We start from the raw sequence: 24,500 nt of genomic DNA, 5'->3' as shown, positions 1-24,500 counted from the left end.
TGGGAGAAGAGGCTGAGGCCTGAGCTCTCATCAGCTGCATGGGACATACGCTGTCAAAGATCGTTTCTGGGGCAAACTTCCCCATTTGCTGCCATAAGGCAGCCTGGCACAGTGAAAGACCATCGTCAGGCAGAAGCTGAAGTCCCAATGCCCCGCAAACAGCTGCGTGCCTCCTCTCTTGGCCTCGGTCTCCCCAGCTGTGAAAGGGAAGCAATGGTGTTGCCCTGTCCTGTTTCCAAGGGCAGGGAACGGGATGAAAATGGGCTGCTGGCTCAGAAAGTGGTTTGGGCTGGGTGGGAGACACATCTCACAGTGTTTCATACTCTCTTTCAGGCTTATTACAGAACAAAGAAACAGCAGGGAGCAAAGGTGTTCAGCCCCCAGGGCCTGTCCCCCTCCCCGTGCTCTTTGCGTGCAGCCCTACAGACCCTCCTCAGATGACCTTAAAGTAAATGTTATTGCTTCTGCTTCAACTTTCTCCCCCATCAGTAACCCCTTGCTGGGAACCTGCAGAATTCCTCTTCATCCTTTAATAGCTCAAGCCTCGCTATCTCAGACAGGCCTCCACTAAATCCTTGCACAGAAGGCCCTTCTTTGGGCCTTGGCTTAACCGTTATACCTTGTTTCGTTGTCCCCTTCTCGTGCCGTACTTCTCGCTTCCCCACCAGCACGTCATGCACCTGTTCCAAGAGCCTAGCACACAGCCTGGCATCTATACACGTGCACGAATGACCACCACATGTGTGCGCTCCACGGAACACGCGAGCACTCCTGTGGTCCTTACAGCCCCTCCCCCACCGCGCAACTGTAGGTTACGTGCAAGTCATTGCCACCAAAGGCGCCCCATTTGAATGCAAGGTGGGAATGACATTTGCAGACGTGTTTTACACCTGTGCCTTGTAGACAACGATGTGCATCCCCATCGAGTGGGGGGTCTTGTTACGTGCAGGTCTGGGGTGGGGCCCGGGGTCTGCATTTTAACCGGCTCCCAGGTGATGCCCATGCTGGGTCAGGAATTATTCACACTGAACAGCAAGCCTTGAAGACAAAGGGGCATTTGAAAATTTAACTCTTCCAAGGTAGCATTTCTTTCCCTTTAAGGTAGCGGGTTTGAGCAGTGGGCATTAAAACCTTTCCAGGCTATGGGGAAGATAAGAAGGACCCTTGGGAACACGTGATGCGGAGCAGCAGAAGACGACATCCATGGCGGAGAGAGGGGGGAATGCAGAAGCCGCACCCACTTCAAGCCCAGGAAGATGCCGTTCGCTTGAAGCACCCGCGGCTCCTGACAACTTTGACAAATGAGCCGTCGGATGCCGAGCGCAGCGTCTCAGCCCAGCTGCAAACAAGCGCTGAGTCACGTACCTGTTTGTCTGAAGCTTTATAAACGAGTTGGGCGACATTAATATTTGCTCTGCTTCTATTTCAGGGCTCAGCAGCAGCAGCTTTTCGAATACCTAGAATGGAGGGAGTTTTGTTTCCTGTCATGCTACTGGAGTCACGGCCAGGCACCAGCTCCCCTCCAGGGAGGGAGACCAACGGGGTGGAGACAGGAGGATCACTGTTGCCAGCACCTGTCAGGTGGCTGGGTATGGGACGGGGAGGGCTGACTTTTAAGAGAGGCCCCGACGGCATCTGCTTCACGGAGCCAGGAAGCACGGGCCCCTCCCCAGATTCCCGGTGGTGGGGACATCTCTCTGGGCATGGAAGGCAGCGTACAGAGTTACAGGACCCAGGGTCTTGCTCAGCTGCTCCTCAGTGTGACCATCTCAGAATAACCCCCATCTCACTCCCTCCTGCCACGCTCCTGCGGGATCCGCACAGTGTGGGTACGGGGCATGTTGGCGAACCAGGGCAGATGATAAACCTGGTAATGTCCGAGTGAATCTGATCATCACTCCCCAGGAGCCCCGGGGCCCTCGGCGGCTCCCCAGCCCATGGTTGCTGCACTTATGGTAACTCCAGACCCCTCCCTACATGCACCCTAACTGCCCACCACCCTTCCAAGTCCCTTTCTCTAGGAACCCTTGGAAGGACCTTCCTTGGCATCCGGGCCTGGATGCTGAGCACAGCTCTGAGCTCCCCACTGGCTTCTGATCTGATCAGACTGGCTGGATCCCAAGGGCTCAGTTTTCCAAGAAAACTCCCTCCCTCCCAGCACTGCTATGTTCTGATCGTATATGTAAGTCTAGATTTCTTCATCTGTAAAATGGGTCTAAAACTAATAATCCTTGCCATGTCTGTCTCAAAGAGCCACAGGATTCTAGTAGCAATGTGCGTGGCAGCACTTCCGAAATGGTGAATGATAAATGACCTTGGGAGCTAGATGGGGTTCTGGCATCAGGGGAGTCCTTCCACTAGGCAGGTGGCACCCAGAGTGGAGCAGCCTGATTTTGACTCGGATGCACGCACTGCACTGGAAGTACATGCAAAAATGTCTCCTCCTACTTCCTATTTGTCTTAAATGCACATTTTTTATTGTCCCTCTTTATTTTATTTTTTTTAATGTTTATTTATTTTTCAGGGAAAGACAGAGAGGGACAAAGCATGAGCAGGGGAGGGGCAGAGAGAGAGGGAGACAGAATCCGAAGCAGGCTGCAGGCTCCGAGCTGTCGGCACAGAGCCCGACGCAGGGCTTGAACTCATGAACTGCAAGATCATGACCTGAGCCGAAGTCAGATGCTTAAGTGACTGAGCCACCCAGGCGCCCCTATTGTCCCTCTTTAGAGGTAAATTAAGGTGCAAGAGAGATCTTACTTTCCTGTTAACTCAAGTTTAAGAAAAGGAATAATGCAAGCACCAGGGTCAATGGCAACTGACAGGTGGTCTCACCATCGGGGAGAAGCGGGAGGGCAATGGGGCCAGGAGGGGCTGCTTCCCATCTCCTGCTGATTTTGGCACATGTGGAAAAATGCCATGTATCTTCAGGACAAGCTGCCTATTGGATTTTTATACATCTTCCTATTTTTAAATGTTCGCAACAAATAAAAATGGTTTCGGAGCACAGAATGAGCCAAATCAAATACATCTGTGGGCTGGATCCAGCATTGCTAAGTCTCTGACATACCCAAACCTCCATCTGCTATCAGCTAGGGAAACTGAGGCACAAAGATGCTCAGTGACTCATGCAAGGTCACAGAATTCGAAGGCTGCAAAGCCCCGTCTTTATCCAATGAGAAGGTGCCAGACATGCTTTCATTTTTAACTGGGAAGAACATATACTTGCACGTGTCTGTGTTTGTATTTATCTGTGTATACATATGTGTCTGTGTCTCTGCATGTGTATGTATGTTACGTGTCTGTGTGTGTTTCTGTCTGTGTGTGTGTGCATGCACACATGTGCAGCCCGAGGTGAGGGGGGTTGGTAAATGACAGTTTCTTTCTTTGAAAATCTTTACCCCTGACTAGGTAGGCGCCTAAGTTAGAAAATGGTTTATTTCTTCGTGAAGAGGGGACCTGATCTGTTTCTTTTCTCACGTTCAGGAGCTGCTTTCAATTTTTTCTTGCAATTTTTTTTAACGTTTATTTTTGAGAGAGAGAGAGAGAGAGGGACAGAGCCTGAGTGGGAGAGGGAGACACAGAATCCGAAGCAGGCTCCAGGCTCTGGGCTGTTATCTCAGAGCCTGACGTGGGGCTTGAACCCACAAACCGTGAGATCATGACCTGAGCTGAAGTCGGACGCTTAACTGACTGAGCCATCCAAGTACCCCCAATTTTTCTTTGCCATTTAAGGCATCCCAGAGGTTATTAGGTCCCAGATCCTTAGTTTCACTGAGGGGCCCTGACAGTCAGGGGAGGGAGGAGGGCAGACTGGAGAGAGAGACGCAGGCACTGAGGCCTGGGCGGGAGAAAAACTGCTGGGCTCCTGGTCCTGACTCAGTGGGGCTCCTCTGGGGGCTTGGAGCAGGCCCCCTCCCTCTCTGAGGCTCGGTTTCCATCTGTGAATCAATGGGTCACACCGTCTCCCAGGCCGTACACACAGCACAGCCCTCTAGGCCTTTCAGGACCCACCACCCACTCACTGCAACCTGGGGGCACACTCTGACCCCTCCCCCCTAAGGCCTCGGGCTCATCATCAAGCAGCAACGCCCACAGCGCCTGCCCCACAGGCTTCCGGAGGCACTTCACAGGTGAGGCAACACTGGGGCCTGGGGAATGGCAAGTCCGCCTCTGGTAAGTGGTCTGTGAGTGTTTGCGAAATAAACACAGACAATTCAATTAATGCCCCACTCAGACAGTTCTCCGGCTTCTTTCTACCATGAAAGTGCCTCAGACTCCCAGCTCAGGATTACCCGCTCTTTGGGGAATACATCAAGCTATTTCGGACCTCCTGGCCTGCCAGCCACCCGCCCCCACCCTATGCCCTCAGGCAGCCCCATCTCCGGGCTCCCCCGCAGCCCGAGAACTCCTCAGGTGTGGGGTGGCCCCCGAATGGTCCCCAGAGGGAGAGGCCGCTGGGTTGGCACCTCCTCTCCCTCTGACGGTGGCTTCTGCCCACCTGTCCTTTACCTGGATTTGGATCTCGTCAGTGAGCTCTTTGGCGAGGCCGTGCAGCTGTCCAGCAGCGGGGTCCAGAGCCTTGACCACCACCCTCAGCCCGGTCCGGCCTTTCACCCGGCCGTGCACGTTCATGGCAAAGTTGTACTGTGACGGGAGCCGGAGCGAAGCCTGGGATGGACACCAAACAGGTTCTCAGGGAGGGCCAGGGGCTCCAGTCCCCCCGACATCCACCTGCCTGTTCTCAAAGGCCGTCGCCTCACCGCTCCAGCCAGGGCCCGCTAACCCGTCACGGGTGCAGGAGGCCGAGTTTCACGAGGTTCATGGGTGCATGTGGGGGATGTTGGGCCAACCCAGGCCGGCGGAGCTTCTCAGAGCCCTTAGCGTGTGGGGTGGGTGATGAACTGAGAGGTATTTGCTAGACCTGGCAGTTTTCCGTGAAGGGACCCTCTATTCTGGGATGTCCGTGTTATGGGAACAGTCTGAGGAAGCCCCTGGCACTGGAGACAGGACCCTCCCCACGATGCACAGACAAGGCAAGAAGAAACCTCTCAAAACCACCCCACACTCGAGTCCTGCATAACCCAGGGAGGGCAGACTAGAGTCACCAGGGCTGGAACCTGGTCCCATTGTCCCATTTCCCCACTGGCTCCCTGGGCCAGACAGGCATGTCCCTTCCGTATGGGCTCGTCAACACAACGAGGGGGTTATAACTACTCGTCCAGCTCTGAGGTCTGAGGAGAGGCCAGGGTCGCTCTAAGAAGGGCTAAGGGGAGGCGGGTTTGCCCTCTGGGGTAAATCTGGAAAAAGCCCCAGGGCTGTGAGGCATGGCCTCAGAAAGAAGGTCAGAAGTACAGACTAGGGGCCCTGACTAAGACCCTGTGACGGCCTGGAACTTTTGTGACTTCTCCACAAGGCTGCCTTCTGAAGCGGGTTACCTGCGACGCCCCTCTCTGGCGCCTAGCAAGAACGCGCTTAAAGGGAAAAGGGTTGCAGGCACTCCGGGACCGGGAAGGAGGGAGAGCTAGGAGCCCATATTCCTGGTCACGAGAGGACTGGGAACGGAGGCAGGTCACTGGGGGTGGGGGGTGGACAGTGTCTGGGAGAAGGTGTCCCAATGAGCCCTGAGAGAGAGCAGGGCAGGGCCAGGACCAGCCTGGGAGGGAGGGGGCAGAGCTCATGTGCAGAAACGTGGGGAGAACCCTCCCGGCTCCGGACGCCGGTGCACGCAGGGGGCAGGGGAATCTGGGGGGGGGGGGGAGGTTACCTCCTGGTGCCGCCCCCGGATGTCCAGGATGTCCCGCTTGGTGACAGACCAGTGGAAGGTCAGGCCCGGCACGGCATTGCCAAAGGAGAAAGGGTTCTGGCTGTTGGTGATCCCAGTGATGTAAACAGGCATCTGCAGGAGAGAAGCCAGGCCTGTGACCAGCAGAGTCCCACCACCAAGAGTGCCCCCCCAAACCCTGGGGCACCTCCAGCAGCCCGGGCGCTTTCCTGTCTCCTTTGTGCAACGGGGGCTCTTCCTCCCTAACCAGAGAAGGGCCTGGCACAGGGGCGAGAAGCTCTGGTGAAATAGCAAATGAACAAACAAGAGACAGAGCCAGCCCCTCTGCACGCGGTCCTTCTTGAGCTGTGCACGGCGTCTCACCTTGGCTGACAGACCCCCTTGGTGATGTGGCCCCCTATAGCCCCAGGGGGCCTGCAGCCCCCCGGGCAGCCCAGCCCACGCCACCCTGCCATCCATGCCTCTGCTCCTCTCTCAATCTAGCAGGGGCTCCCTGCTCACGTGGAATGGGCACAGGTGGGGTTCACAGGCTCCCTCAACCCATGCTTCCTGAGTGCCCACCAGGGGAGGCAATACCGCTAACGGGAAGAATGGACTCCATGCCAGGCCGCCTGGGCCAACTTCCAGTTCTGGCACTTACTAGCCACGCGACCTTGGGCAGAGGCCGTAAGCTTTCTAGGCTTTCATTTCCCCACCCGTAACATAGAGACTGACACCGGGAGCCACCTCACGGCTTGTTGATGAGCGTCTAATGAGTCACCGCACAGAAAGCCCTGAGGTCCTGCTATCCAAGCGTTGGCTCCTGTTCCCTGCCAGGTGCTATTCCAGGTGTGGAAGGGTGACAGGCTCGGGGGAGGGAGACACAGGCATCACTCAATAACTGTGCTGACACAGAACTGGAGAAGGGTAAATGCTATGCCCACGAGGGCTTTGCGCCAGGAGCGAGAACACACAGAATGCCTGCGAGGCCTAGAGCAGGAAACGGTAGGGCTCCTTCCTAAAGCTGACCCCAGAGATAAGCAGGGGTTGAGCAGGAGAGGAAACAGTGACCTAGCAGCGACTTCCACTCCCCGCAAGCTCAGCCTGAACCAGAACTCGGAGCCTGAGACCCGCCAGGGGGCTGCTCAGACAGCGACACCGGCAGCAGGTGTGGAGGGGTCCCCGTCTCACCTGGGTTCCCGTCCTCATCCGAGTGATGGGGGCACGGATCCTCACCGCCTGGAGAAGCAGCACCTCCACCTCCACGAGGTCCTAGGGAAAGGGCTTTGGGCTCAGGCTGGCTGGGGCAGGGGGGTACTATCAGCCAACAACAGGTGTTTCACCAAGGGACCCCTCCAAACAGGGAGGCTCTTGCCAAGGCCAGCTTGGGAGCTGCATGGCTGGAAGGTGCTCACGGATGTCCAGCACCACCCTCCTCTTCCCAAGGCAGCCTGGTTTTGTGGGTGGCTCACCCCACCCAGATCTGGCCACCGTTCCTCCCGTTCCCTTGGGGCTCCCAGCCTTGTCCTCTGAGCCCGCAGACCTATTGGATGGAGTTGTTCCGGGTCAGCACCAGAGAGACGAGGGGGTGGTGACCGGACACTGTTCTTCTCTAGGTTGGGTGGCCCTCACAGGACAGGATTCCAGATGCTCCTGACCCTAAATCTAATGTGTTACTCTCTGTCAATGATCAGGGTATTGGGACAAATGCAGGATACAGATAGAGTCTGGTTAGAGCAGACTGTATACTCTCCTTCATTCTGAAGTCTATACTCTTGTTAATCTGGTCAAAGATTAACCTTATCAGGCTTCTTTATAGTGCTATTGACTCTGTTGAACCCAGGCTACCAAAACCCTTAAGCCTTTTCTATATACTGAGCCCACCCTGTGTCTTGTGATACGGGCTAATGCCTGGCATATAGTAGGTACTCAATAAACATCCATTCTCTTCCTTGCCTTTGTCCCTTTCACTGCCCAGTCTCCTTCTGCCAGTCCTGGCCCATGCTTTGGCCATGGGTGCTGATTCTATGATCTGGTTTAGACAGATGAACTGGGAGCTTCTGAGCAGAACCCCCTACACTTTGTGGACACGTGGGCCTCAGGCTGAACCACTGCCTGCCTGGGCTCTAGGAGATGGATTTCAGATGGAACTGCTGGCAAAGTCGCTCCACCTGCCCAGGGGTGCCAGACCCTCCCCCGGTTCCTCTCCCACCCCACCCGATGAGAGACACACGGAGAGAGAGGTGGCCCAGCAAGGTCAGACCACAAAGAGGAGTGGGACGCCTGGGTGGCTCAGTCAATTGAGCGTCCGACTCTTGGTTTCGGCTCGGGTCATGATCTCACGGTTGATGGGTTCAAGCCTCACATTGGGCTCCATACAGACAGTGGGGAGCCTGCTTGGGACTCTCTCTCTCTCTCTCTCTCTCTCTCTCTCTCTGCTCCTCCCCTCATTGCACACTTTATCTCTCAAAAAAAAAAAAAATTTAAAGAAAAGAGAGAGAGAAGTGGCTGGGAGGGAAACGCATGGCCGTCAGCTCCTCTGGCCATAGTTCCAGCCAGCTGCCATCTCAGCCACCTGGGCCCCCAGGGGGAGAAAAATAGGCTGGTTCCCGAAGCCCTAATCCTTTCTTCAGAAGAAAAGGAAAAAAAAAAAAAGGCAAGGCCTCGTTGGCCCTTCATCTTCTCCTCCAAGACGTCTATCTGAATCCCGCTGTATGCCACAGGGCAGATTTCACATTCCCGACACTTTGTCTTTATAAAAATCAATAGGTACAATCAGGGCATCTACCTCCACGATACAAAAGGACTTTGTGGCTTAACCGGTTACTTGCAGAGACACTGAAACTCCGGCAAACAGGAGTAAATCAATGAACTCAATGTCAGATCAAAGTCAGCCGCAGGGAAGAAGGGCACATCTCCAGGGCAGTGCACAGAACCAGCTCCCCTGGGTGCCATGTGTTCAGATGCTATGAGCTCATGGGAGCTCATGGACTCCTTCCAGGGGGCCCTGAATGCTGGACAAGGAGCAGGGTGACAGGGTTCTGAAAAGGCTGTCCACAGTCACGTTACACAAAACAATACTCTTCTTAGAGCCCAGATTTCTGGCACGGTCATGTCCACGCTGCAGTCTCCCCTGAGACGCTTCCACAGGGCACCGTCAGGGAGAATCCAAGCACTCTGAGCCCTGCTCAGGAGGTGGAAACCATCTCCCGTCTCCCTTCCGGACCCCGGTGAGGTCTCTACCCCCTGGGAAACAAGGGAAACTATCGGACTTAGAAACCGACTTTCACCCGCCTAGTGTCAGTGCCACTAATGAGGGGCAGGAAGACCCTCCTGGGGGGAGGACTCCCCTAGCTCGGCCTTCCATTGTCTCTGCTGATCCAGAAAAGCGCTTAGCAAAAGTCCCCGAGTCCAGCCGAGAGGCTTGGGGGATAACTTAAGTTCATTGGTGCGTGATTCAGGGTCTCCTTTTCTCCTGGAAATAGAACTCTGGGTCTGAAACACTACTGACATCCGATCGTCCACATGCTTAGAGCAGCCTGGCTACGCACGCCCCTGAAAACACACACTGCGATCCACGAAGCGTGTCGGAACTAACAGTAACCCCTTTTCCATCAGAATGTCCCCAAGCCCTGGCCCACTAGCTGTGCCTCAGGACCGTCGTCTGGAAACAGGGTAGCCGTAGACCCCCTGGGGCAGGGGTGCTGAGAGAACTAGAGGGCTGCAGGCTGCGTGACCATCATGCACTGGAATATCCCCTGGGCAGGGATGGGGTTGGAGACCAGGCTCTGTCCCTTAAGGAGCAGCTGGGGAGGGGCGCCTGGGTGGCTCAGTCAGTTAAGCGTCCGACTTCAGGTTATGGTCTCACGGTTTGTGAGTTCAAATCCCATGTTGGGCTCTATGCTGTCAGCACAGAGCCTGCTTTGGATCCTTTCTCTTTCTCTCTCTCTCTCCCTCTCTCTCTCTCTCTCTCTCTCTCTCTCTCTCCTCCACCACTTATGTGCTCTCTCTCTCAAAAACAAACATTAAAAAAAAAAAAGAGGGGCGCCTGGGTGGCGCAGTCGGTTAAGCGTCCGACTTCAGCCAGGTCACGATCTTGCGGTCCGTGAGTTCGAGCCCCACGTCGGGCTCTGGGCTGATGGCTCAGAGCCTGGAGCCTGTTTCTGATTCTGTGTCTCCCTCTCTCTCTGCCCCTCCCCCGTTCATGCTCTGTCTCTCTCTGTCCCAAAAATAAATAAATGTTGAAAAAAAAAATTAAAAAAAAAAAAAAAAGAGCGCTTGGGGAGACTCAGTCTGGAGAATTCTGAGTGATCTTGGGGGGCTCCAAGTTGGCTAGGCTGGCCCTGGTGGGGGGTCAGGTGGCAGACAGGGGCTGTGGACTCAGAGGGCAGAAGCAGGACCCTCAGAGAGGGGTGGTCCTCATGAGCAGAGCCAGACCCAGTTAACAGACTTCCTCCCCATCCCAGCTGACCAGCACCCCAGCTCTTGAGGGGCACAGTGCACCCCAGCACTTAGAGGGCTCATGTCCAGGGAGGCTTCGGAAGCACCCACATCCAGTGGAGCCCACGCTCGTTACCTGAGACACGATGACAAGCTTGCCGGTCTCAGCGTCCACGGCCTGCACAACCCCAGACACGGTGCCATTGCCGACGGCCAGCCCCCGCACCAGCCCGGCACTGTTTACCACGGCCACGGTCTCATTGCTGATGGAGAAGAGGATGTTGGACTGGGGCTGGGGGCCACCCTCCGAGGTGATCTGGAGTAGGGAGAAATAGCAGCGCCCATCAGCCCCTGCCTCATCCTCAGAGCTCAGGGCCCAGAGCGCCCCATCTTAGCCCTCTGGCGCCCAGGAGGGCAGGCCAGCCTGGAGCCAGGCAGGAGCCACGGGTGGGGGTGGGCGAGCACGCGGCCTTTGGTTCCTACCTGCATCATAGCCCCGATGATCAGCGTCACCTTCCTGGGTATCAACCTAAACGGGGGAAAGACCTGCGTGTGGAGACACAAGAGAGAAGGGGGCCGTCGTGTTCCAAGCTCGCGCAGCTGGGCAGAATTCACCCCTGAATATTTTCAGGGAGGCACGGTGCCTGGACATCCCTCCTCTGTTAGAAGGGACTGGCGAGGGCCTGGGGTCCTGACCAGCTCTGGGGGGGGGGGGGGGCTGAGCACCCCCCCCCCCCAGGATTTCAGCCCGCCCATGGGCCTGAGGATCTGTGGTTCTCAGGGGCATGCTCTGTTGTTTACAACGATGCTTCATTTCACCAGATGTGAAACACCATGAAAAGAAAGACAATTTTATTCATGTGAGACCCCTGCGTAGAGCAGTGGTTCTCACGGCACGGTCCCCTGACCAGCAGCACCAGGGTCACCCGGCAATCATTAGAAATACACATTCTCCAGCCCACCCCGGTCTATGGAACCAGAATGAGGCAGGGCGGCAGGGGTGGGGGGGGGCCTGAAATCTATGTGTTAACAAGTCCTCCAGGGGATTCCGATGCACGTCAAGGTTTACATTCCAGTGCCTTCAAGATGTTCCATTTCACTGAACTTCTCCAATTTCTACTGATAAATTGCCTGAGAATAGTGCTCTACTTCGATGCCCTCAAAACTTCTCAGATGAAGAAAGAGGGGTGTGGGGGGTCAAGGACAAGGATGTCCTGGTCTCTGCAGCACAAAGAAGCCCAACACCATCGTCCTACACCCCCCGCAGTGCCCGCCCGGCAGGAGCACAGGAAGAGCCTGTGCAGTGAAGGAGTGTGGCGGTCGGCCGAGGGGCTGCTTTGTGCATCAGGATTAGTCTCCGCAGGGCTGAGCTATTTATAGCAGAAATGAATTCTTCTTCACCAGAAGAAAGGAGCCCTTCCTTCTAGAGGCACGAACCAGAACCACCAGCTCCGGCACAGTTTAATATAAAGTCTATCCGCCCCTGGGTGGACGAGACCCGTGGAGGACGCTGGCAGGAGACAAGCAGCTGATGGAAAAACTTGGACGGAAAAACTTGGACTGGGAGGCTTGTGTGAACACCTAATGCCACAAGACGAGTCCCAAGTCACACACTGAGATGACCGCGGGGTGCCCCAGAGCTCCCTCACTCAGGACCTGCTTGCTCCAGGAGCTCACGACAAAAGCCCACTGCTTCTAAGGGCGGGTTCAGACCGACTGTCAAGATGGGCTTCCACACAGGAGCCTGAATCTGCCCACGGCTTCTACCCAGCCGCTCCCTTCTGGCACCAAAGGGTTTCAAGAGTGTTCTTCCACTCCCCGGCTGTGTGACGAGCGGCAACCTTTCTCTGAGCCACATCCTGCCCACTCTGTCCCAGAGGGAGGTAAAAATCACTCAGGTCCCTCCCTCTGGAGCTGCCTCCCCAGATCCCTGGGACTGATGATGGCTCCCTTTTAATCAGGGGACATCGCAGGGCATAGATTTTAACACGGTTTCTCCACGGCAGCTTCCTGGGCTACCCCCATAACTCCTGGCCCGCCACAGAAATGACACACTTCCCACCCCGTGCACGCATGCAGTAAGGGCTGGACTGATCCCACACAGGAAGGTGGGAAGGGAAACAGCTTTACCTCAATCTGCTGCGGGGCTGAGTTGATTCGCTGTCCAGCTTTATCGCTCACGGTTGCGGTGAGGCTGGTCTGGCCAATGGCCACACCGTGGATGCGGAACGTGGCGGTATAGTTATCAAGGGCTTCATCGAGGGCCCTGGAACAGAGGGAAGGGCTGGGACTTCTCCCCTGGACCTGCCAGTCCTGTCCCTGAGATGCCTTCCTCTGACCCCTAGGAGGACTCACACCAATGTAATGATCTGGGAGGCTGCTCGGAGCTTCAGGTCCATGAAGGCGAAGTATTTGGCCAGGAAAGGCTTCTTGTGAAAGTCCAGCACCCGGACATATGCCTTGACCGTCTTTCCAATCTCCACCTGCATCATAGGGGACAGAAACTCAGGGTAGCCTTTGAATGACCAGTTTCATCACCTACTGTACCCTAAGGCTTTCTGTGAAAGTGTCATCAACCTTAAACCCACAGACCTAGTTTGAACTCCGGACAATCAGCCAATCAACAGATGAAAATTAATTAAGTGCCTACTGCACACAAAGAGCTTTGGGGATCCTTAAATGCAAAAATTACGCTCTCCGCTCTTAAAGAATTAAGAATCTAGTTAGAGTGGACAGACACAGCCAGAATGGCATACAGTAGGAGTTCCATAAGTGCTCACTGACTGAACAGCTCACATCTGGCACCATATGATACATACAGTAAGAACTTTAAGATACCAAGAGTCAGAAATGCTTAGTGAAGAAGTAGAACTCTGATCAGCAAATTACCAGTGGAAGTAAAACCACAGAAGGAACATTTGAGGCGGTGTGACAGAATATTGGCTTTTCAAGCACTCTAAGCTGCTCGAACATTCCCCTTTTAATTACTAACTATTCTCTCCAGTCAGGAAGATAGGAACCTGACAGCAACCCTCTATAAGCCTGGCTGCACCTCCTTCAGGTATTCGCAGTAATAAAAATTCCCTGTTTACATTGAAGAAAAGCCTAGATCTATTACGCATTCCTTTTGCAAAAGCACTTGGCATAGTTCATTTTACTCATTTGCTGATGAGATTCCAAAACCCACACGCTAGGGAGAAAATTCACCATCGGCAAGGGGTATGCCTGGCCGGTTAGTAACTACACCAGCTAGAGACCGAGAATCCCCAAGTCGGGGCTCATGAGGAGACGACGTCGGGCGGGATTCGCAATTGAGCTTTTACCGATATCAACTGGCAGGAAGAAGTATAACCTCAGAGGTTGCTTGACATCACACACGCGGAACGACAGAGGTGAGACAACATCATAAGCTCAAAGCAGCTTGGCGGGGTGGGGGCGGGGGGGCAGGGGGAGCTGGGTACAGGGACTCAGAAACAGGGCATGAGGAAGATAACTCCCACAGAAACACTGCTCTCCCAGCCTCTGTGAATCAGCAGCGAGGGGCCTTTTAGGGAGTGGCTACTGACCTTGTCAACCACACGGACGTACAGCTCCTGAATGTCCGAGACGTAGACATCGGCCTTCGCCGGGGCTGGGAAGGCCAGGCACAGGTCATGGATCATGATGGTCGACACGCCCGGGAGCAAAGGGAACACCTGGAAGGTTGGAGTGGGGCTCAGTCCTGCAGCTGCTCATGGCATCAGCCCATTGCCCATGGGACACCATCTCCAGGAGACGGCTGGGCCAGGGCTCAGAGGAAGATCCTAACCCAAGCATTGCCCTGCCCACCCCTCGCCATGAGCCCCCACTGCCAGCCAGGGGAAGTGCTTGAAATGTAAAATGGTAGAACTGGGATGGATCCCCGAGAGCATTTACTCCAATTTATGAGAAGGAGAAAACGGAAGCTGCTTAAAGCAGGGCAGTCGATGGCCACGGGGCACAGAGCAATTCGGAGGTAGAATGAGGATTCCAACCCGGGATTTCCCAGCTTCTGTGCAGGCCACCTGCCTCTGCAGCTCTGGTGACAGAAGAGTGTCATGCATGACATAGCTCCTTTCCAAACAAACCTCTCACTCAGAAGTCCTAACCTGACCTTGCAGAATCTCAGAACCCGCAAAGAGACCATAGAGGCCATCACAGTCTCAAGGTTTAGCTCTGTGAGTCTCATTCATCTCTGCCTCAGCCGTGCTTGAAGTAGAGACCTTGTGAACATTCCGAGGAGATGGACACACCCGGGTTACTGTGTTCCGGTCTTCACTGCAAAGACCCCCCCACCCCCAATTTTAAACCTCCTTCTTTCCCTATCTGCTTCCTGGGACCACACGTTCAGAAGCAACTCTCCCCAAATAAACTGCACCATAATCACTCTCCCATGCTGTGGATGCACTTGCAGTGATGTGTCGTATCGTTTAGGCATGTATCTCAACTACGTGGTCTGGGGGCTGGGCAAGTGGGGTACGCCACAGAGCTGGTGGGTGAATCCAGAGCGGTGCTTCCTGTCTCTAACCCTGGCTTTGCTGCCTGCAGCTTGTGGTGTTACAGTCATGGGGGGCAGGGGATGTTTACAGTGAATGGTTCAGTGCTTGCAAAGCTAGAATTTCAATATCAAGAACCAGTGGGGGAAATAAAAAGCAGATTTCTGACCCTAATGAGATAGCCAAATATGATCACATCATATCCAGGTTAAAATCCTTCAAAAAATGGGGCACCTGGGCGGCTCAGCTGGTTACGTGTCTGACTTCGGCTCAGGTCATGATCTCACGGTTTGTGGGGTTGAGCCCCACGTCAGGCTCTGTGCTGACAGATCGGAGCCTGGAGCCCGTTTCGGATTCTGTGTCTTCCTCTCTCTCTGCCCCTCCCCTGCTCACACTCTGTCTCTCTCAAAAATAAATAAGCATTTAAATTTTTTTTTTCTAAATCCTTCAAAGACTGCCCAGAGAGTGAGTCCAAATCCTTAGCCCATCCTGGAAGAAACTGGCACGAGCTGGCCCTTGCCCATGGCTCTAATGTCACTGTAAACCATGATCCCTCACCACTGTCAGGCTCCAGCCACAGTTCTGCTCTGTTCTTCAAAGCCAGCTAGCACCTGCCTGCCTGCCTGCCTGCAGACCACACAGTCCATCTTAATGATCTGGGGTTCTTCCCCCGCACCCTGTCTTCACCTGCTGGCTCCTGCTCTTCCTTCAGGCCCCTGTTCAAGCATCCTTCCTCAGAAAAGTCTTCCCTGACCAGACAGCTAAGAGCTACCTCTGTTCACTTCTCCTAGTGCAGCTTTACTGCATATAATTTGGCCATGACGGAGACCGTGGCCTAGTGTCCATCCTCCCTCAGGCTGTCTTCTCGCCAGCTGTAGCCTCAGGGCTGAGCCTGGCACCCGGCACAGTACCAAAAAACATGTACCAATCAGGTCAAGATCCAGGATCACAGCTCTAGGTCACTGCAGTTACGGCAAAGAAACCTGACTTTCCAGCTTGCTTCCTTAGCTTCACTTTTTTAGCTTTGCTAAAACCTAGAAATTCTAGGGAAAAAACAAAAAAGTCTGCAAACCCCATGTACCCTCATCTCTTTGGGAAGTGCTGTGATCCAACTCCTTCAAAGCACATATGGGGAAACTGAGGCCCACTCAGGACGGGAACCCAGCCTTGGAGGGGCAGCACTGGGGAGAGAACCCAGGTGCCCAAGCTCCCAGTTCAGGGCCCCTTCTGCCACACTCTGCCAGAGCAACCAAAATGGAACTGTGGGCAGGGGAGGAGGGCGGGGCCGGCCAGAAAAGGCCAGAGCTGAGGCAGGCCCCAGCCCCATTAGCAAGCTCGGCCAACCTGGAAACCCTGCCGGTGTCATTGAGCTCAAGGGCACATCAACCCGGATGAGGCGTGCCTGAGTTATTCCACACGATGACTTAGAGTCGATTAACAAAGATCCCGTGGCGGAAATCACACTCGCCTTCCAAAGCGATGCCTGTGCAATTTGAGCCATTGCCACACGAGTCCGGAATTAAATACAGGCCGAGGAGTGGGGTCTGGAAACCAGGGGCCTCCAGTTTTGCCGAGGACGATTCATCCTGGCTTATTCTCTTTCCCTCAACGGAAACTCATTTAAAAACTTGAGAGAGAAATGAGAGCTTTCTTTGAAAGCCTAACGCGAGGCTCCGATCTAATCCTCCTGCAGAAGTTATTGCTGTCAGGACCTGGCGTGTCCTTCACAGTGCGAAGAAATTACACGTCGCACTGGCTGCTGAAAGACCCGCACAGGGGAATGCACGGAAAGCTTTCTCGTTTTCTTTTTTTCTCTCCTTCAAAAGGACCATTTTGCACATTTTAAACAAAGACGTAAAGTGGCGAGGGGAAATCAATTCGTCTTCCGCTTGATTTCCCAGAGGCTGGAGGTCCGGCCACCTTCCGGGTGACAGACGCAGAGATGCTGCATGGCCCGGCCGGCCTGCCTGCTGGCACCCATCAGCTCGCCTCGCCTCCCCTGAACAAAGCTTTAAGGGAGAGAGTTCACCAGGCCCCTTGGGAGACAAAGAAGCTGCTCTGGGGGAAGCGGGGGGACCTGCCAGGCAGCTGGAGGCAGAGTGGGGGCCTGCCTCACTGCAAACTCTAGACTGTGCACGTCTGTTTCTGCAGGCCTTCTGGGTCCACTCGCTTCTTGACCGACATTGAGGCACGAGTATGAAGGAGAGGAGGAGGAGAAAAATCCAAGCCCAGAGCGAATTCTAATTTCCAAGTGTTGAAGGTGCCACCTGAGAACTTCAGCGAACACTGAGCCCAGAGGAAAGTCCTGTCATCTCTTCAGAGGCAATGAATGCATTACTGCTCATTAAGACACTGTCAGTAGCACCGGAGGCAGCTCGTGAGTGGGCTGGAGCCGTGATGTCTACTTGCGCCCATCAGGCCCCGAGGGTCTGCCCGCATCATCCCGGTTCCTCGCTTCCCTGGGCCCCCACACACTTCAGACTTGTCCCTTGATGGGTAGCATTCATAGAAGAGTAAGGACCCTATAAATATTTCCACACGTCACAGGAGCCATCAGCTCCCGCTTCCTATTAGGTAGCGTGCTTGTCAATGTTGTGCGGTGGGTCAGGCCGTGCCACGCAAGCACTGGGGTCTGTGCCCCCGACTGGATGCCATCGAGACCCCGAGGGGGTGACCACGAGCCCATGAAGATCACAGACACCAAGAAGAACCCTGGCTTGGAGGCTGGGTGGAAATCCAGCCAGGGACCCCAGCCAGCCCTATGCCTTCTTGCAGGGCCAGGACTGGGACGGGTACCTGTGTCCACGGGTCACACTCAAGGGGAAAGCAGGACACACCCAAGTTCAAACCCTGAGGCTCGCACCTGCTACCCGCCTCATCTTCCTTCCTGACGCGCTTCCACAGACGTACAATGTCACCATGATCACGGGACCAAGGAAATAGGCAGAAACACTGTGGCTCATGAGGTGTTCCCCACGGACTCCCAGTGCCTGGACCGGGACCAGGCCCACGACAGGCACCGATCTTTGCGAGATGAATGCGTTAGTTAAAGGTACAAAGTGTTTGGCGCACAGTAGGGCCTTCCCCGCTACTCTTATAATCGCATGATTATAAGATCCTTCTGTTGGAAAGACTTGGTTTGAAATACAAAGAATCGGTGAGAAGAAAGAAACCCTAAGTTTAACTCGGGTAAACACTCCTAGGGGCAACCCAGCTAAAACTGAAACGAAGGCCCCTTGCAGAGTTTTAGGGGGTGTGAGCAGAATTCCGCACAGCCCTCCATGCATTGTGTGGACATAATAGCCTCCACAATGGGCCCGGTGCGTGAGCTCCGCGGCTGCCTTCCAGAGACAGACGCTCAGAAGCCGAAACACACCCAGAAGCCATTCTTGCATCCCGAATGTGTATCAATAGGAAAGAAAGAAACATTTTCTATGAGCTAATTGAAAAACTCCTGTGGGCTTTCTTGTCTCTGTGATTAAGGGAAATGAGAATGTTGCTAATTAGCAGCTGGAAAATGCCAAAGAAATGTGTAAACGTCCTTCAGAAACAACCGTCTGAGAGAAGCTGCTAGGATCTGTCACAGATTGTCAACGCTCCGTGAAAAACTTCCCCGGCAGGTTGCAGAAGAGGCAAGGGGAACCGGATCCCAATCTCCACCTCGAGGTGCAGAGGTCTCTGCACAGGTGATGGGAAGCAGAGACGCCAGGGCTCAAGGTGCCTTCAGGACACCTTCTGGGGCAAAAGCGACTCTCATAGGGCCTGTCACACGGGCTGCTGCTGGTACGTCCCATAGTGTGCTAGGCTTGTCCTGTGGGACGTCTGTACTGGGCACCGTGTCCCGTTCCATAAGGGCCACGAAGCAATGAGACATGCGAGCAAAGGGCCAGTCCCCAGGCAAGAGAGAAGGGCTATAGCTCTACTAGAACCATCTATAAAATGGGGACATCAATATTTGTCTTGATTGGAGAATCCTAGCATCTGTTGCTGAGGGGGATTGCACAGGGAACTGCAGAATTGTAGGACTGAACAGGGGCTCACAGGTCGCCTGGGGAAACTTGCCTCTGATGCTGAAATCCCATCTCTAGTCTTCCAGACAAGGGTCCCAGCTCCCATTTGGTTGCCTCCAGAGACGGGGCACTCACTACCTACAGAGGCAGCCCAGTCCAACACGGGCTCTTCAAAGCATTTGTTCTTGGAGGAAAGTTCTCTCTCTGGCTGCAGGATTATCCTCAGGGCTTACTCAAAACGTATGGTGCGAGGTAAATATGAGTAAAGGGGTCCCCAAGCATTGTTGGCACTGTGCACATTTTTCTGAACTGCAACTTCCCTCTTCTTTATTTTTTTTAATGTTTATTTTTGAGAGTGAGAGAGAGCGAGCATGAGTGGGGGAGGGGCAGAGATAGAGAGGGAGACACAGAATCTGAAGCAGGCTCCAGGCTCTGAACTGCAAGCACAGAGCCCGACGTGGGGCTCGAACTAGTGAACTACGAGACTTGAGCCAAAGTTGGACACTCAACTGACTGAGCCACCCAGGGGCCCTGAAACTTCCCTCTTCCTGATAACAGGGGAGTTATTTTTAATTTCCAGAAGTAAAGCAAAGCAAGGCATATCTCAAGCAGTCAGAATTATTTACGATTTGAGCTTTTCCTTTTAATATGAAGGATGTGACAGCAAACACTCATTTACATGGCAGGAGGGATGGCCAGGGAATTATTCTTTCTTTTATAAAGGGAACAAAAATGCTCAGGGGACAGCTTCCTATGATCTCGGGCTTCTAGAAGCACACATTTATTCCCAGGTGCTGAGAGATCGTGTTTTCTTGCTCTGATTTATGGCCACACACCTCAGAGGTCCTGCCATGTGAGACTGTGCCTCTGAGAGGAACAAGAACATTATGACGTGTTTCCTCACCCTTCACTGAAGGGCCATACCAGGGAAAAGCGTCCTCTCCACAGACAGGTAAAGACCAAGGCCGACCACTGGAAGAATGTAAAAAAATGTAAAAACAAATAACAAAAACAAAAAAAAAAAACCTCAACTGTCCTCAAAAGACCCAAGTCACCAAAACTGACTCAGAAAGAAACAATGTGAATAGGCCGATAACAAACAAAGAGACTGAATTTATAATAAAAAAACTACCCACGAAGGAAAGATGATGGCCTAGTGGCTTCACCAGTTAATCCTACCAGACATTTAAGAGTAATTATTAGCAGGGTGCCTGGGTGGTTCAGTCAGCTGAGCGTCCGACTTTGGCTCAGGTCATGACTTCACAGTTCATGAGTTTGAGTCCCACATCGGGCTCACTTGCTGTCAGCTCAGAGCCCGCTTCAGATCCCCTGTCCCTCTCTTGCTCTGCGCCTCCCCTGCTCTCTCTTTCTAAAATGAATAAACATTTATTTTTTTTTAAAAAGAGTAATTATTACCAAGTCTACATAAACTGTTCCAAAAATAAGAAGAAACACTTCTAAGCCATTCTGTGAGGCCAGTGTTACCCTGATACCCAAACCGGACAAAGAAATCACAGAAGAGAAAAGCACGGACCAGCATCTCTTCCGACTCTTAACGACACAAACCCGCCAAAATATTAGCACACGGAACCCAGTTCCATATAAAAAGAACTATATGTCACGATCAAGTAGCGCTTGTCCCAAGAATGCAAGGTTGGTTTAACATCTGAAAGGCAACTAACGCCATTCATCATATCAACAGAATACAAAACAAAAAACCACATCAATATTTCAAGAGACACAGAGCATTTGCCAAAGTCCAACACTCGTGTGTGTGTGTGTGTGTGTGTGTGTGTGTGTGTGTGTGTAAAAGCAGGGAGGAGATGGCTCAACCGTCCGGGGTTTCTGTTTGAGGTGATGAAAATGCCCCAGAACTGACTGTGGTCATGGCTGCACCTGCCTAGGAATGTATTAGACACCACTGAATCGCACACTTTAAATAGGTGGATGGTATGGCATAGGAATTATACCACAATATTAAGCTGTTGTTAAAAAACAACAGAAAGGGGTGCCTGGGTGGCTCAGGCGGTTGAGCGTTGGACTCTTGATTTCAGCTCAGCTCATAATCCCGGGGTTGTGGGATGGAGCCCTGCCCTGGGCTCTGCACTGATCATGGAGCCTGCTTGGGATTCATTCATTCATTCATTCATTCATTCATTCTCTCTCTCTCTCTCTCCCCCTCTGTCCCTCACCCCCCCTTGTGTGCTTTCTCTCTCTCAAAAACAAAAATCTTTTTAAAAATAACAAAAGGCCACTAGAGGCACACTGCAGCTGTCCCTTAGACACAGTCTCTGCTTTCCACTCTGCCACAGTCCCCACCACCCCCTACTACTCCCTGACACTGATACTAAGCCTCTCCCACACTTCCAGGTCCGTTCCTCATGGGAAACCCTGCTCATGTCCCTCATTTACTTTCCACCTATCCCACTCCAGAGGCAAATAATTTTGTGACACCCGTGTCAAGATGGTCAGTGAATGCAAACCGAGAAAAGGACCTCTGGAGCCACCCAAAGGCAACAGCACTGTGGCAATTTAATGACACGACTTAGGTGTCATGTCTTTGTTCTTGGCCGCCTACATTTATGACTTCTGGTAGTGGTCTGATACGTTCTCTGACACATTCCGTAGTGAGTTTATTTTAAAGGAAGTTCGGGGGCGCCTGGGTGGCGCAGTCGGTTAAGCGTCCGACTTCAGCCAGGTCACGATCTCGCGGTCCGGGAGTTCGAGCCCCGCGTCAGGCTCTGGGCTGATGGCTCAGAGCCTGGAGCCTGTTTCCGATTCTGTGTCTCCCTCTCTCTCTGCCCCTCCCCCGTTCATGCTCTGTCTCTCTCTGTCCCAAAGATAAATAAACGTTAAAAAAAAAAAAATAAAATAAAGGAAGTTCGGTTTTCACAACTGCAAAAATAACTCATTGTGCAGTATGCAGACATTTAGGATACTGGTGTTTGTTTTTACCCTTTGCTACAACTATAGGCCTATTTAAAAAAAGAGAGAGAGAGAGAGATTTAAACAACTGAAATGCTCTACAAAGAGAGAATGGCTAAGTACAAATGACAGCATAGAAATAATCAGCCAGCCTACAGAGCAACACGGGGGGGATAAAAAAACTAAGGGTGTAACCAGTGACCAAAGCAGAATACTAAATTCTTCCATATCACAGCCACAGCTAAGTCAATATTTGCAAGAATAGGAAGAAGGTCAAGAAAGGAATATGGAAAAACACAAAAAGCAGATACATCTTTCAAAAGCAATCTTCCTGGGGCGCCTGGGGCGGCTCAGTCGGTTCAGCGTCCAACTCTTAACTTCGGCTCAGGTCACGATCTCACAGTTCGTGGGATCGAGCCCCGTGTTGGCCTCTGTGCTAACAGTACAGAGCCTGTTTCCCACTCTCTCTTCTCTCTCCCTCTCTCAAAATAAATCAGTAAACTTTGTTTTAAAAAAAGCAATCTTCCTTACGGTTGTCAGACTTGTGTTTATACGATAATGTTTTAATTCAAAGACTGATTGACAGGAAACCATTAGCTAACTAAGAGTGTGGGTAGTTTGCAGAGAAGGAACAAAAGTCACAAATGATGGAAGTTTCGCGAACAATGAATCAGAGACTCTGAAGACGTTACAAGTCGCATCTGCTGCGATTAAGCGTCTGCTTCTGACACAACCAATCTGATAACCACAAGGCCACCGGACGAGGGATGACAAGGAAGGTGGAGATGGGCCCGTACTCACCGTGGCCACGCCCCTGGTCTCCTGGTAGGTCACCTTGATGATGTCTGTGGTGCTGGTGTTGAGGAAGAAGTAGCCAGAGCCTTCTCTGATGTGCAGCTCAGCCTGCAAGGAAGGGTGGGCCTGGGTGTTGAAGGCGAGGCCCCCCCGTGGGTCACGCCCAGGTGGCAGGTGGAAGGGACCGTACCTGCACATCGGGGTGGTTGTAGATGGTCACCTCTTCCGGGCTCACCCTCACGTCCTCCACCAGGATGAGTTCTATGGAGGCCGACACAGGCGTGAGAGGGTCGTGCTGAAGGGGTGAGGCAGTGCTATTAGATCCAAAGGCAACGGCCCAACCCTGGCCAGTCTGCGGGTCGCCCCCCCACCCCCACCGACTCCTGCCCTGAAGGAGCATAGAAACCCCAGGTCCTGGCGTCACACCCAGGGCACTCATTATGTTGGGGACATAAGCCCCAGTAAAACCATCATGTTTTAAGCCCAGGTTAGAGGACACATTCCTTTGAGGCAACCAGAATTCTGCCAAGGCCAGTGCCCCACCCCAGGTGGCCCGGCCCCATGAGAGTGGTGATTCCCATGCACTCCAGGAAAGTGGGGGTGCACAGCAGATGACCTGCTGCAGTGCCCTGTGTGAGGGACGGGGACACGGGCAAACAGCATATAGGTGCTGAGAGGAGGGGGCGTGGAGGCGTCCTCACGGGGGGCTCATGGGGGATGCAGCACAGCCCTCACTCCCCTGGGTGCTGCCCGTATCCATATGCGAAGCCGCTGCCTGTCCTTCCAGGGAGAGTGCTGGACCCAACCCGGCCCTGTACTCACCTGCTTCAGCACCCGCCCCCGCCCAGCCCTGTGCTAGCCCTGGGGGTTCGACAGCGGTCCTCAGGCAATGATGCAAATTTAATCCAATGTCAGGATTACATTACAAGGGACAGTAAACGAATGGCCTGTGTCAGCACGTAGGACAGGTTGTGAAGGCGGCGAAGGGCCAGGTAGGGGCGAGGGGGGTGGGGGGGGGGACTCTCAAATGAGCAGACACCCAGAAGTGAAGGCGTGAGCAGTACTGCTAGAGAAAAGCCCACAGGCTAACGAGCCTAAGTGCAGATGCCCTGGAGGGGGAGGCCCGCGAGGCCACCCACAGCCAAAGGACTCCCTGTGCAGGGGGGGACGGACAACCCAGGGCTGAAGCCACCAGGGGCGTAGGTGTGCTCCTTCAGGGCCAGCCTCAGTGCCGCTCCCACTGGGGTCTCCACCCCCTTGCTCCCCCCACCACCCAGGAGACAATTTCAAGCCCCGTCTGCTGGAACTTAGGGTCCCTTGGAACCCCATCCCACCCTCTCCTTCCAGCCATTATCTGCTGCCTTCACCCTACTCAAAACCCACGTTGGTGTGGGTATCATTCAGCAGGACCGCTCTTGGGGAGCCCTTCCATGCACCCATTTGCCACCCAGAAGCAGTGCCTCTGCGGGGGGCCCATGAGATGCCGGGGTGGGGAGGCTCGGGTCAGCGGGCCTTGACCCAAGCGTGTGCAGACGATGGCAACAGTTTGTATGTGCAGGGGTGTCTGTACCATACCAGAGGCGCACAGGGGGATCTGAGGCCTTGGGCAGCTACTGTGTGCCCAGGGTTCAGGGCTGCTTCCCAGAGGCTGACACTGTGGCTGAGCCTAACAAACAGGAAGTAAGGGAGTGAGGGGACAGCATTCCAGGCAGCGGGGACTGGAGCTGCAAAGGCACAGAAGCCCGAGCCACCTGGGCACAACCTCGGGCGGGGTCTGAGGTCAGGGCCACGGGTGGGGGGCGGGGCGGGAAACAGGCTGGACAGACGAGGCTGAGGGCTCCCAAAGCTGTGCGCCGGGGCCTCAAGGTGACAGGGCCAGACTGCCTGAACGCCAGGCGTGTGGGGCAGGGGTACTGGCGGCCAGAAGCCAGAGGGAAGGCGCTCGATTCAGGGATGGGTTAGTGAACAGAGGGTGCAACCCAGCAAAGGGACTCAGGACACTGGGAGGCCGGACAGGATGCGGGCAGACACGGGGGCCTCCCCGCCACCGGCGGG

The 24,500-nt window shown here is 53.9% G+C and overlaps 1 protein-coding gene across 5 annotated transcripts in view; it reads right to left on the bottom strand.

Moving 5' to 3' along the window:
* Positions 1-24,500, bottom strand: part of NUP210 (nucleoporin 210) — a 109,341-nt gene that overhangs the window by 17,345 nt on the left and 67,496 nt on the right. For all 5 annotated transcript variants that reach the window (XM_047096015.1, XM_047096017.1, XM_047096016.1 and 2 more), the window contains exons 19-29: positions 22,636-22,740; positions 22,452-22,553; positions 13,768-13,896; positions 12,557-12,684; positions 12,332-12,467; positions 10,685-10,747; positions 10,338-10,517; positions 6,953-7,033; positions 5,765-5,896; positions 4,510-4,668; positions 1,366-1,457 (exon numbers count right to left, since the gene is read on the bottom strand). In XM_047096015.1, coding sequence (XP_046951971.1) covers positions 1,366-1,457; positions 4,510-4,668; positions 5,765-5,896; positions 6,953-7,033; positions 10,338-10,517; positions 10,685-10,747; positions 12,332-12,467; positions 12,557-12,684; positions 13,768-13,896; positions 22,452-22,553; positions 22,636-22,740 — 1,307 coding nt within the window. The remainder of the gene's footprint in view (positions 1-1,365; positions 1,458-4,509; positions 4,669-5,764; positions 5,897-6,952; positions 7,034-10,337; positions 10,518-10,684; positions 10,748-12,331; positions 12,468-12,556; positions 12,685-13,767; positions 13,897-22,451; positions 22,554-22,635; positions 22,741-24,500) is intronic.

This window comes from Lynx rufus, unplaced genomic scaffold, assembly GCF_022079265.1.
Source record: "Lynx rufus isolate CCGP_SWC_20201006 ecotype Redwood Valley unplaced genomic scaffold, mLynRuf1.p SCAF_4, whole genome shotgun sequence".
NCBI lineage: Eukaryota > Metazoa > Chordata > Mammalia > Carnivora > Felidae > Lynx > Lynx rufus.
The sequence above is the reverse complement of the archived record's forward strand: the minus strand, read 5'-3'. Positions and strand labels throughout refer to the sequence as shown.